Source organism: Lemur catta, chromosome 23, assembly GCF_020740605.2.
Source record: "Lemur catta isolate mLemCat1 chromosome 23, mLemCat1.pri, whole genome shotgun sequence".
In the NCBI taxonomy this organism is placed as follows: Eukaryota; Metazoa; Chordata; class Mammalia; order Primates; family Lemuridae; genus Lemur; species Lemur catta.
This window is the reverse complement of record NC_059150.1, coordinates 26,551,667-26,566,279: the sequence shown is the minus strand read 5'-3', so window position 1 is coordinate 26,566,279 and position 14,613 is coordinate 26,551,667. Positions and strand designations below refer to the sequence as shown.

At 38.6% G+C, this 14,613-nt stretch overlaps 1 protein-coding gene across 1 annotated transcript; it reads right to left on the bottom strand.

Annotated features, from left to right (window-relative positions):
- Positions 1 to 3,143: 3,143 nt before the first annotated feature.
- Positions 3,144 to 7,298, bottom strand: RGS1 (regulator of G protein signaling 1). Its single transcript, XM_045536067.1, has 5 exons — positions 7,100 to 7,298; positions 6,646 to 6,726; positions 6,157 to 6,218; positions 4,698 to 4,861; positions 3,144 to 3,941 (listed from the first exon to the last, which is right to left on the bottom strand). The coding sequence occupies exons 1-5, from the start codon at positions 7,195 to 7,197 to the stop codon at positions 3,756 to 3,758; spliced, it is 591 nt and encodes a 196-aa protein (XP_045392023.1). The 5' UTR covers positions 7,198 to 7,298; the 3' UTR covers positions 3,144 to 3,755.
- Between the last annotated feature and the right edge of the window lie 7,315 nt (positions 7,299 to 14,613).

The following is a 14,613-nucleotide window of genomic DNA, read 5'->3' as shown; positions in this document are numbered from 1 at the left end:
AACTTGTTATTTCATGTTGCCAGAGTTCTCATTCTGGTTTCAGCTTGAGCGCAGTTCTACCCATGCCTGCAGGCAGCAGTGACTGTCAGCTGGCCTGGGTTTGAGAGCTGTCCGGGGTGGATCTGTGGGCAGGTCCTGGTCGCTGCTGTGGCTTGACCGTGGCCCTGCGCACACCTGTGGGCGGTGGAGATTGTCAGCGGCTCCGGCTTGAGAGCTGCCCCATTCAGATCCTCCCGCGGCTGCGCTGCGTTTGTCACCTGGGCGCTGGCTTGAGGGCAACTCTGCCCACTCCCTCTGGCAGCGGTGACTGTCAGCCTGCTCTGGCTTGAGAGGTGCCAGTTCGGATCCTCAGGCGGCAGCAACTGTCCAGCCCGGTCCGCAGCAGCAGTGGGGGTGTGCGCTCCTGCCCGCCTCCCCCCTGCCCCCTCCGCTAGACTGGCAGGGGCGATGGGGAGGCAGCAGCAACGGATCTGAACCCCGGGTCGAGGCAGCTTTCTAGGTCTAGGGTTTTAAAATGGTGCCAGCCACAGCGCCCAGGGGTCGCCAGCCAGCGGGTCCCCGCTGTGCCCTCTCCCAGGAGCAACGGGGCGGCTGCACCTCCAGCCTACGGCGGTCCTGGGCTTTCTGAAGCCGAGGGGCCTCCCGCAGCTGGGACAGTAGTGATCGTGGGGGACAGCGGAGCCCGGGTGTTCTCGCCTCTGTGCCCTGCACGGGTGCTCCCTCCCCTGCGGGCCTCCACTCGCGAGCAGGTCGCCTCGCTGCCTTCTCCTTAGCTTTGGTGCCTCCTTTCGCCTCTGTTGACTCACAATGCCGGCTCTTACATGATCGAAATGGAGGCGGAGATCATTTGCCCCCTCCAGCCCTCTCTGTGACAGTGGCCTGTGCAGGTGCTTCCGGTTCCCCACCTTGCCCGCCCCTCACCCCACCAGTGCACGAGTTTTGAACTGTGTGTGTCGTTTACTGTCGCAGCTTTGGTAGCACGACCGAGCGTCGCCTCTAAGCTGAAAATCTCAGACTGAGCAGCTGGAACGATTTCTTTAAATAGTAAATGTCACTAACACTAATCATATTTCTGTGAATGGTCTTATCAAACAATCACAGAATAACAAAAAATGCCAATAAGAAGAAAATTATCTTTTCAAGTATTTTATATTATCTTGAATCTAAACAGCCAGGATGATTTTTTTTTTCAAAATGAGGCAGTATTTTATACGCTTGTTTTGACCATCTGATCAAAATTGGGTGGGTCTTTAATGTGGCATTTTATCAAGACAAAGACCAATAGTATTCACTGCATAACTGGTGTGTGAGTGTGTGAGTGTGTGTGTGTGTGTGTGTGTGTGTGTGTGTGTGTATGCGCTGGGCAGTGGCACGGCTCACTCCTCACAGTCTCAAGGGCCTGGACTCTGTTTAGCCTGACAGTGGTGCTGAAAATAGTCCTGTGTTTATAGGCACTGCAGCTCATCTCCGTTAGACATTGAACATAACTACGTAGCGGTGCAAGGTGATAAAAAGTCTTTATGGAAAAATTATTTTATTCTATCTGGCCTTGAAGAATTGCCTGGACTTTGAAAACTGGAAGGAGGTAGACGTTTTAGATAGTGAGTAGATATTAACCAAAAGCCTGAAAATAGGGAAAGTCCTGGATTGTTTAAGAAAAGGTGAATAATCCAGTGTGGCTTCAAGGTAGGAAGAATACCCAGAGGGGAGTAATGGGAGCTATGTCAGTTGCACCTGAAGGGTTTTGAACTCCAGAAGGAGACGTTTGAGCTTCATTTTATAAGTTGTGGGTAATGACATGGCCAAATCCATGTTTCAGAAAATGATGTCTACGACTGTTCAGAGGATGGATTAAAGAAAAGAGCTGGAAAGAGGGAGAACATGTCCCATGTATTGGGAAGCCACAAAAGCCTGCAGTAGGACAGGGGTAATAAAAAATGAGCAAGCGATGTACCAACTTCAGTTGTAATTAATTGACACTAATCGTAGAAAAAGGATTGAGAGAATTTGGTGATGGAATGAGTGAAGACAGATACCTGATGATGGTGGTGATGATGATGATGAAGAAGAAGAAGAAACTGGACTCCCTTCCTTAGTTTCTCTTATAATATGACTTGGTAAAGCGTGGAATAAAGCATAAGGTAAAGCCCATTTGGACTCTGTCCCATAGAAACTCAAGAACAACGCTGTTTGCACCTGATCTACATATTGCCCATTACCATTGCTCTGTGCCTGATGGCTGGGCCAGCTCACAGTGAGATTATCCGTAGTGGTTCATCATGGTGTGTGGATGACTGATTATTGGGTAAGACATGGAGCACAGGCTCATGGGGAGATACGGCTGCACAGAATCTACAGGAATATGCACATCTTGATTATTTTTTGGCTCTCTATAGGTTATCCCTACAGAGGGATCTTACTTCCCTATTTAGGTGACACTTGGGACTGTTGCTGACTTTAACTCCTCTGGTCAGTGGGTGGCACTATTGCACAGAGGTAGGAGCATGGATTGTGTAGTCAGAGGACTTGTGAGCAATTCCTGGTGGTGTGACTGCACCTTAATCCCCAGGTCCCCAACCCTGGGTCATTAGATCATCTTCCCTTTTAAATATAGATTTCTATATCCTTCCCCTTGGAGATTCTAATTCAGTCATTCTGGTAGGGGACCCTGAAATAGAGGAACGTGTGTCCATTTTAACATTCTAGGCAGTATCAATAGTTAGCTAAATTTGGGACCTAATGACTTAATCTTTCTGAGTCTCAGCTTTCCTAGGATTGCTGTGAACGTTAAATGAGAAAATACATCTGAACGTTATAAACTTTAAATCACAATAAAGTATAAATTGTTAATTAGATTACTTCTTGAAATAACTTTTCTATTGCTTTTTTAAAAAGACTTCTTCAATTTCTCATTGATTCCAAGCTCAACTACATAAAATCATATTTGTTTGATTTTTATGCATTGTGATAGCAGAGAGAAAACTGGTGAATTCTGTCCAACCTAATACATAAAGCACAGTTTTCATTTAAGAATAGTTTTAGAACTTGAAGAGGTGGTAGAAAGAAGGTCCTTCCTTGATTTTTTTTTTTAATCTGAGGAATAAATGCCAGTTTTTAAAATAGCAAGGAAATGTACACAGAAATTGCTTCTATATATTTTTAATACAAAATTCACATTTTAGTACAATAATTTAATTTACAAATATATTCTAACTTTATGGTTTTAAGAGCAATAGCTTAAGTTAAATGCACTGTTTTCTTCCAAGTCAAAAACAAACAAAACAGCACCTAACATCTTTGTCAATAAATGGTGATTTCAAAATACATCCTTTTCAACTAGTTATCTAAGTTAATGAGATTTCAGCAGCTCAATGCAAACTGTACAATCATATGCAGCATAAATATCAGTTGACCTTGAAGCTTATAGCTTGTTGAAATAAGTTTCATGACTTTTATTGACAGTTTCTGTGTAACTAGAGTTACCCGGCCTCTCGGTCCCGAGGGATTCTCTAACACAGAGTCCCTGTTTTGTGTGACAGCACCACAGTGCCTCCCTCCAGTCTGTCAGTCTTTGTCTAGCACGTGCTTCAACTCTGCGCCTGGACAACTGCCGTGTTAATCCATTCGCAGCCATTTGCTCTTCCCCTGGGCCCCTCACGTCACCCAAAAAGGCCAAGTGTCCACCCAGGGAGCCAAAATGGCACATTCCTTCTGTGCTTGATACCATCTTTCCAGTCTCTCCAGCCGGGAACCGGTCACTTTAGGCTATTAGCCTGAAGGTCATTTAGAAGATTTAAGTAAATATCTGATTTGAGGAACCTGGGATAAGAGTCCTTTTCCATAAGAGTATATATGACTTTTTGGGCCTCATCAAAACACGTAGGAGTTGCTGCTTTAATCTTCTTGGCTGTAGATTCTCGAGTATGGAAGTCAATATTGATCTAAAAAGAAATCCTCATTAGTTGATATGCATTTCTTATTTACTGCAAATTTTATGACATTGCTATGTCTTTTGAACCATCTAAAAGTGGTTTTAAGCCCTCATTTAAATTGGTTTCAAAATCTTTCGAATGCTTTTTCTAAATCTGCCCTATTCTAGGAGTGGAAGAGATAGAAAGAACTATCACAAAAAGGTCTTCTGCAAGGCTCATAGCATAGTTGGGAGATGCAAAAGAGGCAAACATGAAAAATTTAAATATTCAAATTAGATAGTACACATACTGCGAAGAGTGATGTGGGCATTTAAGAGTTACAGGAGGAGAAGCCTCTTTGTGTGGCTATTTTCTGCTTGTACCCAGATTATTTATCTAGAAGGTGGTACTACTGCTAACTGGAAATATTTTTTTGCTGCTGTAACTGTATATATTACACTAATCTGCATTTTATCCTTATCTAAGATGAGGTAGTTCATTAAGGACTCCCTGACATGCAATTCTGGCCAGTAACACCCATACTCCTTCCCCTGCCCCTATCCTATTAGCTACTTTTGCAAAATCAATCTTTTCATTGTACTGTGCTGAAATCTTCACAAATATAGAAAAGTAGATTTTAGTTGCACTGAACTATATTTATAGACTTAAATATATAGAAGTAAAATCATAATGTCCAAAAAGGACTTCATCTGGTTATGTATGTTGCCTGTTATTTCTGTGTCTAAGTTGTTTGACACAAATTGATGACATGAACATAATACTCACTTGTTTAGCAGCATCTGAATGCACAAACGCTTTATATATCTTCTCTGCTTTGCAGTGCAGAAGATCAGACTCTGTTTTTTTATAGTCTTCACAAGCCAGCCAGAACTCAATATTCTCCTCACTGAACTCTGACTTTAGAAAACTTCCAAAGACATCTTGACCAGCTAAAAATAAAAGGGTAGATTGAAATAATTAAGGTAATTGAGCCAATAAATGAAAAAATTGAAGAAGAAATTTATAAGAAAAATACAATTGCATTCTTTTTGTACAAAGATAAGAGATGGCTACTGCTGAATTAGCTTTGTTACAGTTTTTAGAGATGGGGAGGCCTTAGATTTTCTTTCATTTATAGAAAAAGAATCTGGGGCCAAACTTGTCCACAGTGACGTAGCTGCTTAGTAGTAGCTATGGAACAATCTCTTTTCTTATATATGCTAACTCTTAGCCAGAAGGTAGAGTATTTTAGGGAAGCAATCATTGGAAAAGGGCATTAACATCATGTTAATAACTAACAAATATAATTTCTCCATCTAATTCATATTAGCTAGAAAATATTAGGCCTATATATTACCTATGTGCCTGATGGACTGATTATATTTGCTAGTGTTTGCTGAGACTTTTATAGGGGCCATTTCTATGCCATTTATTTATTACATTGAATTGTAAATTAAGTCAGATAGTAAGATGGAAGAACTAGGCTGAACTACTTCATTCTCAAGCAAGGGCCTTTCAAGTGTTTGTGGGGAGAAGAGGTTCTCTATTCTAGAGAATCTCATCCTCTAGGTAGAGACCAAGCTGCTTATCCACACCTCTGGACAGGGTCCTCCTCCCAGTAGAATTGCAATGCCCATGACAATGGGGAGGCAAGCTGATTCCACTCCTTACCTTCTCTCATCAGAAAATCCTCACAAGACATTTTGTGTTTAAAAATTCTTTTACCGTATCTATGTTACAACATGTATCATGTTATACGTACTGAAATTATTTACTTTGTGTATCTCAATGACCTTTAAGGCAATAAGGGGTCATGTCTTTGATTCTGAATCCTTAGTTCCTCTAAAATGCCTATCACATAACTATGAGAAGAACGAGGGAGTTAATGAATGTATGAATGATAAATAATTAATTAAATGATTAACTTCTACTCTTAGAATCCAAGTGTACAAAAATGCATCTTTTAGGCAGCTTTCAAAATGACATTTCACGTGTTGAAATACTGATATTTGACTTACTTTTAAAACCTTTAAACTTGTCTAAAAGCAGGAGAATTGAGTGCTAAGCCAATGTTATATTACAAAGGGGCACACATACTATGCTGAAGTTATCAGTGACCACAGAAAAACTAGAATACAACTTCTGTGCACTATCCTACCTAGAATATGATATTTTAATAAAGCCATTCAATCTATCAGGGTATTGAGCTGAACCCAGAAACATTCGATAGTTAATCTATGCTCACTTTGGTTGGCAAGAAGTTTTTCCAGAGACTGAGACCACTGCATCACTTCATCAGCAGAAAGTCTGCAAGGAGAAAATTTACACAAATTAGTAAGATTTTTTTTGTGTAAGCACAAATGAAATAAGAATGGCTGCTACATTTTGATAACTTCAAAAACTAACATTATAATTATAATAAATGTATTAAAATTTATCTATAAAAACAAATTTCCCTTAGAGTTACCAGAGTTGTGAAAAAAATCTGTTGATAAAGTTTGAAAAGAATCCAAATAGATAACATCAGACAGTGTGAAAAAATAGCAAATATATGTGTATACACATTTGTATTTAACTTACATTTGTACTAATGTAGTCTAATCATATTTGACATATTACTTAAAAGAAATGAAGTCTATTATGTGCAGTGTTAATCTCTTGCTAGGATATAGAGCTAAATGCATAGGCCACTCTTTTAAATGGTGAGGATAGTTCAATATATTACTGTACATACATGTCCCTGGACTTGGAAGATTTCATTCCGGATTCCAGATGTGGGATCATAGATCTCAGGTATGCTTTCATGTCCATTCCACTACAAAAAACACAAAAGTGAATATTCATTTTTCTTCAGTAGAATTCATTTCATTTGTAAGAAGAAAAGAGCATGGAATAGACTTTTCTAAGGAATAAGGCAATAATAAAAAGAGTTGATACAACATTTTGCTATATTAAGATAGAGCCCATTTTTATAAGTGAATGTCTAGAAAAAAATTCCACCTAATTTAATGCTGTATCATGATTTATATTTTAACACAATTGAATATTACTTATAACTCACAATAGGTACTCGCTCTGATCTGCTAAACTAAATGCTCATTCATGTTCTCTTCCATTCTTCCTAAATCCTTTTGCCATTAAAGATAACCTGGTTAAAATTCACAAAGTGAGACACTGAGTGAACTTACAAAGTCTTTGGCCTCCTTTTCTGCGTTTTGTCATCTGGAAGTGGATGTCCCGTGCCTTTCAATTCTTTTGGGTTTGCAGAGAAGAACATTCCTGGCATTTCGTCTGACTCTGGCGCGGAGATGGCTGCTGCTCGCGTGGTCCTCTCCCCGCGAGTGCCAGCTAGTCGACGTCTCTGCTGCTTTATATAGTGAGGGCAGACAGGCGCTCGCTTTTCAAGGGAGTCTGTTTATCAAGTGATGTTACCACAGACACTGGAAGTTCCCCTTTTCTTGGTGTGTTGTGACGTGTATCTTGAGAGAGAGAGAGAAAAAAAAAACATACAGTGATGTCTTGTGGTTGAAACTTAACCAGATGAGAACAGGTCACTTGATTAGAAAGGAGAATTAAACATTCAGAGGCGCACACAGGGCCATGTGAAAGCATCGTCAGCATCAGTCTTTGGTTCCAGAGCATGCTTGTTTCTTCTTAAAAACTGCACATTCCAACAAAATGTTTCATTTGATGTGTTTATTGTGTCACACAGAAGCTCAACATTAGAGTTCTATTCCCCTTATTGCTTTGAATAGTCCTGGACTATAGAATTCGTCGGATGACAGTATCTTAAGAGAGTTCTTTTTTTTTCCAGGAAGCAGTGCAAAGTAAACAAATACTTTTTGTTTGATTATTTTTGCACCTATCTGGTAGGAAAGAGAGTTAGGAGAGGTTACCTGCATGTTTTCCTGCTCTGACTTGCATCTTTTATTTCTATGGCAGGAAATATCCATGTTAATATTTTCCAAGGTGTGTGCAAAACATCCTACTGGTGAACACACATGATCATTTTAAGGGGTATGTGGCTTTTAATATTGCTTTAATATTTATTAGAAACATAATTAATATATCAAACTAATTTCTGCATATTACTGCTAAAGAAAAGAATAAAGTTAAATCAAAATAAACCTATACATAAATAAAAGCATAATTGACACACAAATATGACATAATATATAAGTATATTGATACTAAAATCACGCAGTATCAGAGGAAAAACTGCTCAAGGTAAAATAAAAGTATATTTGGATAGACCAATAATGTATACTCCTCAGGTGAGGATCTTCCAAATGTTGTCAGTAGCTCTGGAGAGATGTAGTCTAGTTTAATTAAGATTAAAGTTTTCAAAACATCCAAGGAACTAAAGGACTGATCACTTATTGGGGTAGAGGTCTTTAGTGTGATATAAGCTCTTACAGAGTTTATGTAGTATGGCTTATTTATAGGCTTATTTATAGAGTGCCTAGTTTAACTGAAGCATCTTTTGGATTTTGCCTCCGAAAGAACAACAACCTTTACTTAGAGACGCTTCTGATGGTGTTAGATAAAGCTGACAAAAGAGAAGAGAGTATTAATTTTTCTGTCCTGGTTCTATCATCAAGATGAAGAATATTTGAAGGAAACATATTTACAATATTACAAAATTCGCTTGCACACCGTCATCAATGTCAAGAGCTTATCATATTGTATGTAGTAAGCATAATTTTTTATGTTAGAAAGATAACATGATGCATTAAAAAAAAAAGAACTAGTGATATGAGCTCACCACTTTGGAAGTGACCCAAATAAAACCGATGGGGCGCACAGACTGATGACAGAAAGATATTTGTGTGTGCACTTCCTGTGGTTCAGTCCATACTTACTTTCCTGTTAAAATCTTCAGCATTGCTCATGTTTGTTTATTTAGTAACTTCTCACTCCTTTAGGTAATTCTGAGTAAGTTATGTTAGAGAAAAATGATTTAAAGGTTATTTTTAATGGCTTACTATTATTATTACCCAAATATATTGTCAATTTCCAAAGTATGTTTCTGTAACAATAGTTCCTTTGGATGTTAATAAGCATAAGAACAGCAGCAGCAGCAGCAGGTTATGCACCAAATAAGCCTGGAAAGTGTTGGGTTCCTAACTTGTTAAAGAACCAAACCTTTAGATAAGAAATAGTTTTCTGAAATAATGTTCTCTTGACACCACATTAGGAAACTCTAATCTGAGATAAAAATAAATTTTACCTCTTTTGTATTAACAAATTGCTTTAAACCTCCCAACCTCCCCATTTTGCTACCCTAATATAGATTTTCAAGCTCAAGCATTTACAATTGCATGCTTTCAAGCTCAGATAGAGAAATAAATTCCCGAAAGAGGGAGTCCTTCTGGAATTCCTATATCACAGTCGGATGTTGAAGCATCTAAGTGGGACAACGATGTAGCTGTTCTCCCAGAGGCTGCTTGCTAGCTCATGCGATCTCTGTGCATGCCAGAGCAAGGCAAATTCGGTTGTCATGTCAGCAAGGACTGATGAGTCCATGGCAGGGCATTGAAAGTTCCCATCAATCCCACACAGAATGTCATCGTCTGGCCTCTCTTTGTAACATTCACTAAGAGAAGACAAACTGTCACGTAGCAACTTTATTGAATCAATGACTTTGGCTGAAATTGCAGAGGTCTTCAAAAAAGCCAATAGAAGAAACAGTGGCTTTTACAACAATCTGGATTTTATTTTTCCTGTGTGAAATTGTGCTTAATTATCTAGGTTGGAGTCCTAAGAAAAGTAATATTTCATGTAGTTTTAGTGGTATTTTTTTTAAAAAAAACAAAATATACTTTATTTTTTGTTTTAGGCATATAGCAAAGTTGAGTGGAAAGTACAGAGTTCTCACCTACTTTTCACCTCTCACCCTGCCCCAACCTCCCCCACCATCACTGTCCCTCATCAGTGCGATGTATTTGTTACAAATGATGACCTTATGGTGACACATCATTATCATCTAAAATCCATAGTTTACATTAGAGTTCACTCTTGGTGCTGTACATTCTATGGGTTTTGACAAATGAATAATGACAAGTATCCACTATTACAGTATCAACAGAATAGTTTCCTTGCCCTAAAAATCCCAGTGTTATATTTTAAGATATCACTTAGTTTGGTTCAGTAAAACATTTCAGGTTGTGGCTATCAATTTTGATGGGAAAAATGAGGCAATTTTTCATTTCTGCAGAGCTGATTTTATTTTGGTTCTAGTTACTCCAACTACCTGAATACTGGTGGGGAGTGCTTTGCTGAATGACATTTTCAACCTTAATATTGATTAAACCTGACATTGATTGAGCCTTTAGTATATTGTCAAAATTTTGTTGTGGATATTAATAATTATAGGACAAGGGACAATAATAAGATTATGTCTTAAAAATAAAAATATATCTATACTGGAAGAGTCCTTGATGTGAACAGATATTTTGACCCACTGAAACAAAATATCTTGATTCAACAAACTTTAATTGCATTCCTACAATGTATCAGACATAAGGTACTACAACTACAAAGATGAATGAATCTCTGTCCTAAAGGGTTCACAGTATAGCGGGGCAGACAGATGTATGTGCCAAGTGCCATGAGAGAAGAATGTGCTGAGGAAGGAACACAGAAGGAGTGATTCACTCTGCAAGTATGAGAAAGGGGGCAAAGTGCTGCTGCATTTACTGCAAAATCAACATGTATCTATTCTTTGTCTCTTTCTGCATTTGCACTCAGCACCCTTGGGAAGTTCAAAAGGCTGCAATGGAGAAACTGGTGGTCAACAAGTAGACACCTCACACATGTTCAAAGATGGTGGAAGAATGGATCCTGTCTGTAAACACAAAGCTTTGCAAACTTTAAAAGGGGCTCTGGACAACTTTGTTGAATTAGCATAACCACTCCGTGGTTAGGGGATTAAGAGTACCTGGATCTTTTATGGCTCCTCACAACTGGGTCTTTTGTGGCTCCTGCAGCCTCCAGGGTCTTCAAGGGTCATAGGTAGGACTACCAACAGTGTTTCAGCTAGATTGCATAGAGTTTACTTGAAAAAGCTTCAACAAAGGTGAGTTTGGAAAGATTTTTCTCTATGTATGTAGAGTGTTAGTGTGAACTTTGTATCATTTATAAATGAAAAGATTAAACATTTTTGACTTGCTTAGGATTTTATTTTCTATTATATAATGAAGAAATATGATGGGTTTTAATAAGATCAAATACCCGCAATTCAGTGAAATTCAATGATCTCAGTAAATGCAACTGAGCAAGATAAGAATCTAGTTTCTTTTTCTCACCCTGCTCTAGTCTTATAATCAACACTGAATACCTCCTTTCTATAAATTGAGAGTTTATAAGAAAGCAATGCTAATGATCAGATGTAGAGCATGAACAAATAATGTGTCATGAGCAGGGGTTGGATAATAACCCTTTGACTCTGAGGTTCCAAAAAAAAAAAAAAGAAAAGAAAAGAAAAGAAAACAAACAATTCTGGTGGTGTTAATTGAGCCCTTGTGACTGTGACTGGAGTGTATACCCATTTCTTATTTAATCCTGCAACAGCCTTGCCATTTATGGAGTGGACACCCATTTAACATGTGATATGAATAATGTTCAGAAAGTTTCTTTAATATATAAGATTTTTATAGTAGACAAAAAAAAAATAGAAAATTGAATGTGAGATCATCAGTGAACTGGTCTCAGGTCATTCTATGAGCCTCGTTCACCCTAAATTTCATCTTACCAATTAAATTCTCATTAATAGGTGCATTCTCTAGGTCATTCTTGAGAATACTAAAGAAATCTTTGATTAATATGATCTTGATATACTTATTCCACATTTGACTTGTTTTCATTTATTATCACTGTCATTTATAATTTTTTCAACAAGGGAGAGTAGTCATGTCAACTCTGTTGACTGTGCTTTCAAGATAAAATTTAGCAAGTACTGAAGCAAGTGCCTTACTCACAAATTTAAATAACTGGACAACTACGCTAAATGAATGTTGGCACATGATTTGCAATTGGGTTGCAATGTTCTATTACATAACACATAACATAAATGCAAAAGCAAAGGTGCTCAAAGATCAGCATGTAGAGGATTTGTAAAGGAAGATATATATGAAATATTAGGTAAAGACTCCAATAAATGACTGTTTTAACTTGTTAAGTTTCTAATAACACTATTCCATTGATTTCCTTTACTCTTACTAAACTTTGAAGTGGTTAACAGCAGTGACTTATTTGCTTTGTTTTTCCAGTTAATTATGTGATTTTTTTAAAGCAAATTATAACAAGGTTGCTTGACATGCTCTGTTCTTTCCAAAGCCAGACCACCTGTGCCTCATGAATACATTAACTGCACTTCCTTTACGTCCTTTCTAATGTTTTGCTTTTGTGTCTATTTACGTATTTATTTATTACTAAGCATTGAGGTCAGACTTCCTGGTCACACTCTTCCTATTTGAGAAAGTAGCCTTAAGTCAACAGATAGTGGCCACTCCTAGCGTGGTTCTGCTGTCACTGCGGGTGTGTGTGGTCTGTGGGCTCCATTCCTTCCTGTCCCTGCTCTGCCCCTTTCAGTCAAACTTCATTCACTATCCTATTTTTCTTTTATTCTTTAAGTAAATGAAAGACTTAGCCTGTTGAATCCTAGTGATGTATTAATCTTGCTGCATTTCAAAGGACTGTGAGTTCAATTCCAAGCTATGCCTTTTTTCTGTTGTGTGAATTTGATCCAATCAGCTAACTTCTCAGTTTCCTCTGTGTATAGGTCAAAGGTGATCATGAAGCAACTTGCAGCTATGGTGGTGGTGTAGAAAGATCTCCTTTTGAGATTCTACAGTGATCAAAACTAGCTCCAGAAAAATTAGGATTTAGATAGACTTTGTCATAGGTAGTGAGTTTTTCGTTTTTCTTTCAATGTTATGGCCCTTTGCTTAGACTCCTCCTTCCTAAAGCTCAGTATTTGGCAAGTCAACTGCTCCAAATGCAGGACTTCTCCAAGCATTGCAGCCCTGCATTGCCGGGGCTCATCTTTCCGACTGCTTCTTCCCCTATCAATTTCTTTTTTTGTCATGGATTTATTTTTCTTTTAGCTAGCTGTATTTCTGTAAATTAATATGTTAAACAAATATATGTTCAGATGTTAATGATGTGGAAATAACACAAACTATTCCTGCCAACCCCAACCTAATTCTTGCCATCTGCTTTTTAGGTCCTCATAGCTGGGTATTGATCACTCCCAACTGCAGATCATACCCAGCTCCAGGTTCCGAGCCAATCCGTAACGAGGATGGAAAAAGCAAATTATTTCAGTCTGGATAAGAAGTGGGGGAAAGCTTCTGTTGTAGAAACATGCTGAGTTGTCCGTTACTTCAGATGGGATTTTCATGGTTGTGAGTGTCCGTAGCCCCATTTTTCGTGTTAAGTAGCTTAGGTAAACAGGAAGAAAACTGGAAGTATCCTGGGGTACCTTAAGTAATACAAGAAAATGTTGGACAAACCCCTCGAAGATTAAGCCTGAGCCGGGGAGGTGTGGGGGCTCTGAACATTTATAAATTATGAATTTGTGGTGGACCAGGGCCAACTACCACTAGGGGAAATATGGCTGTCAGCAACCTGTGGGGCTTGTATTTCACACTTTCAAAGGTAACAGAATCCTAAGGTGTAAATAATTTCTTCTTATCCCTGTTTTCTCCTCCTGTGTGTTTTGTCTTATTTTTCACTGGGTTATGGAAGCAGAAAACCAGGGCAATACATTTGGTGGAAAACTCAAAGTTGGAACAAGCTCATAACCTTGGTTTATCTTCTGTCTCAGATGATATGATAGATCAGGAGATATAAACTTATAAGCTGTTATTTTCTTTATGAAAATCAGGTAACATTTACTTGAGAAATTTTTGTCTTCTCTTGGTTGTCACTGTAAAGTTTTAAGTTCTATTTCATCTTCAGTTGGTGTTTTGTTTATGACTTTGTGGCTTTTTCCCCTTGTTGGTTCTGCTTTGACCAGGCTTTTAGTTACAGTGCTAAGGTTTTAACATACCAAAAACAGTGCATAGAAATATTAAAAGAAGCCGGGTTTGTGTGGGAGTTTGTTCCATTCTTCTAGCCTGGGGTGTCTTTTCTCACGTTTCAGTTAAGCAAGGTTGAGGTGTATTTGCTGCTCCGTGTGAAAGTGTGAGCAGGCAGTTGCAGACAAGGTGAGGGGATTAGTAAAGCCTGTATCAAATGACAGCAGGTGGTTGCCATGGGCAAGAAAGCAGGGAAGCAAGGGCAGAGTGGGATAAGGAGTAGAAGTTCATAGTGGGGCTGAGAATGCCCACGATGATCTCTGAAACTGACCTTTCCCTGTCCTGACTTCACTGTTCACTGTGGAGCAGCCGCTGATTTCCAAGAGAACCGAAACCACTGCAGAATGTGGTAGCTGCATCATGAACTATAGGGCCCTGTTCAGCCCTGGAAATCACATTCCTTAAAAGAAGTATCATGTAGATGGTCACGTTTTGTAATTCATCATTTATATCTTTAGATGAATCATTATTCACCACTCATGGAAAATTAGAAGCTGCTGGGGAAGACCTAAAATTATCAGTGCATTCGAATTTTTCCCCCTTTATATAGAATTCCCCTGATTTGGGGAGGTTTCAAAGACAATGGAGTAATACCAGGGAAAATGTCACCATTTCACTTC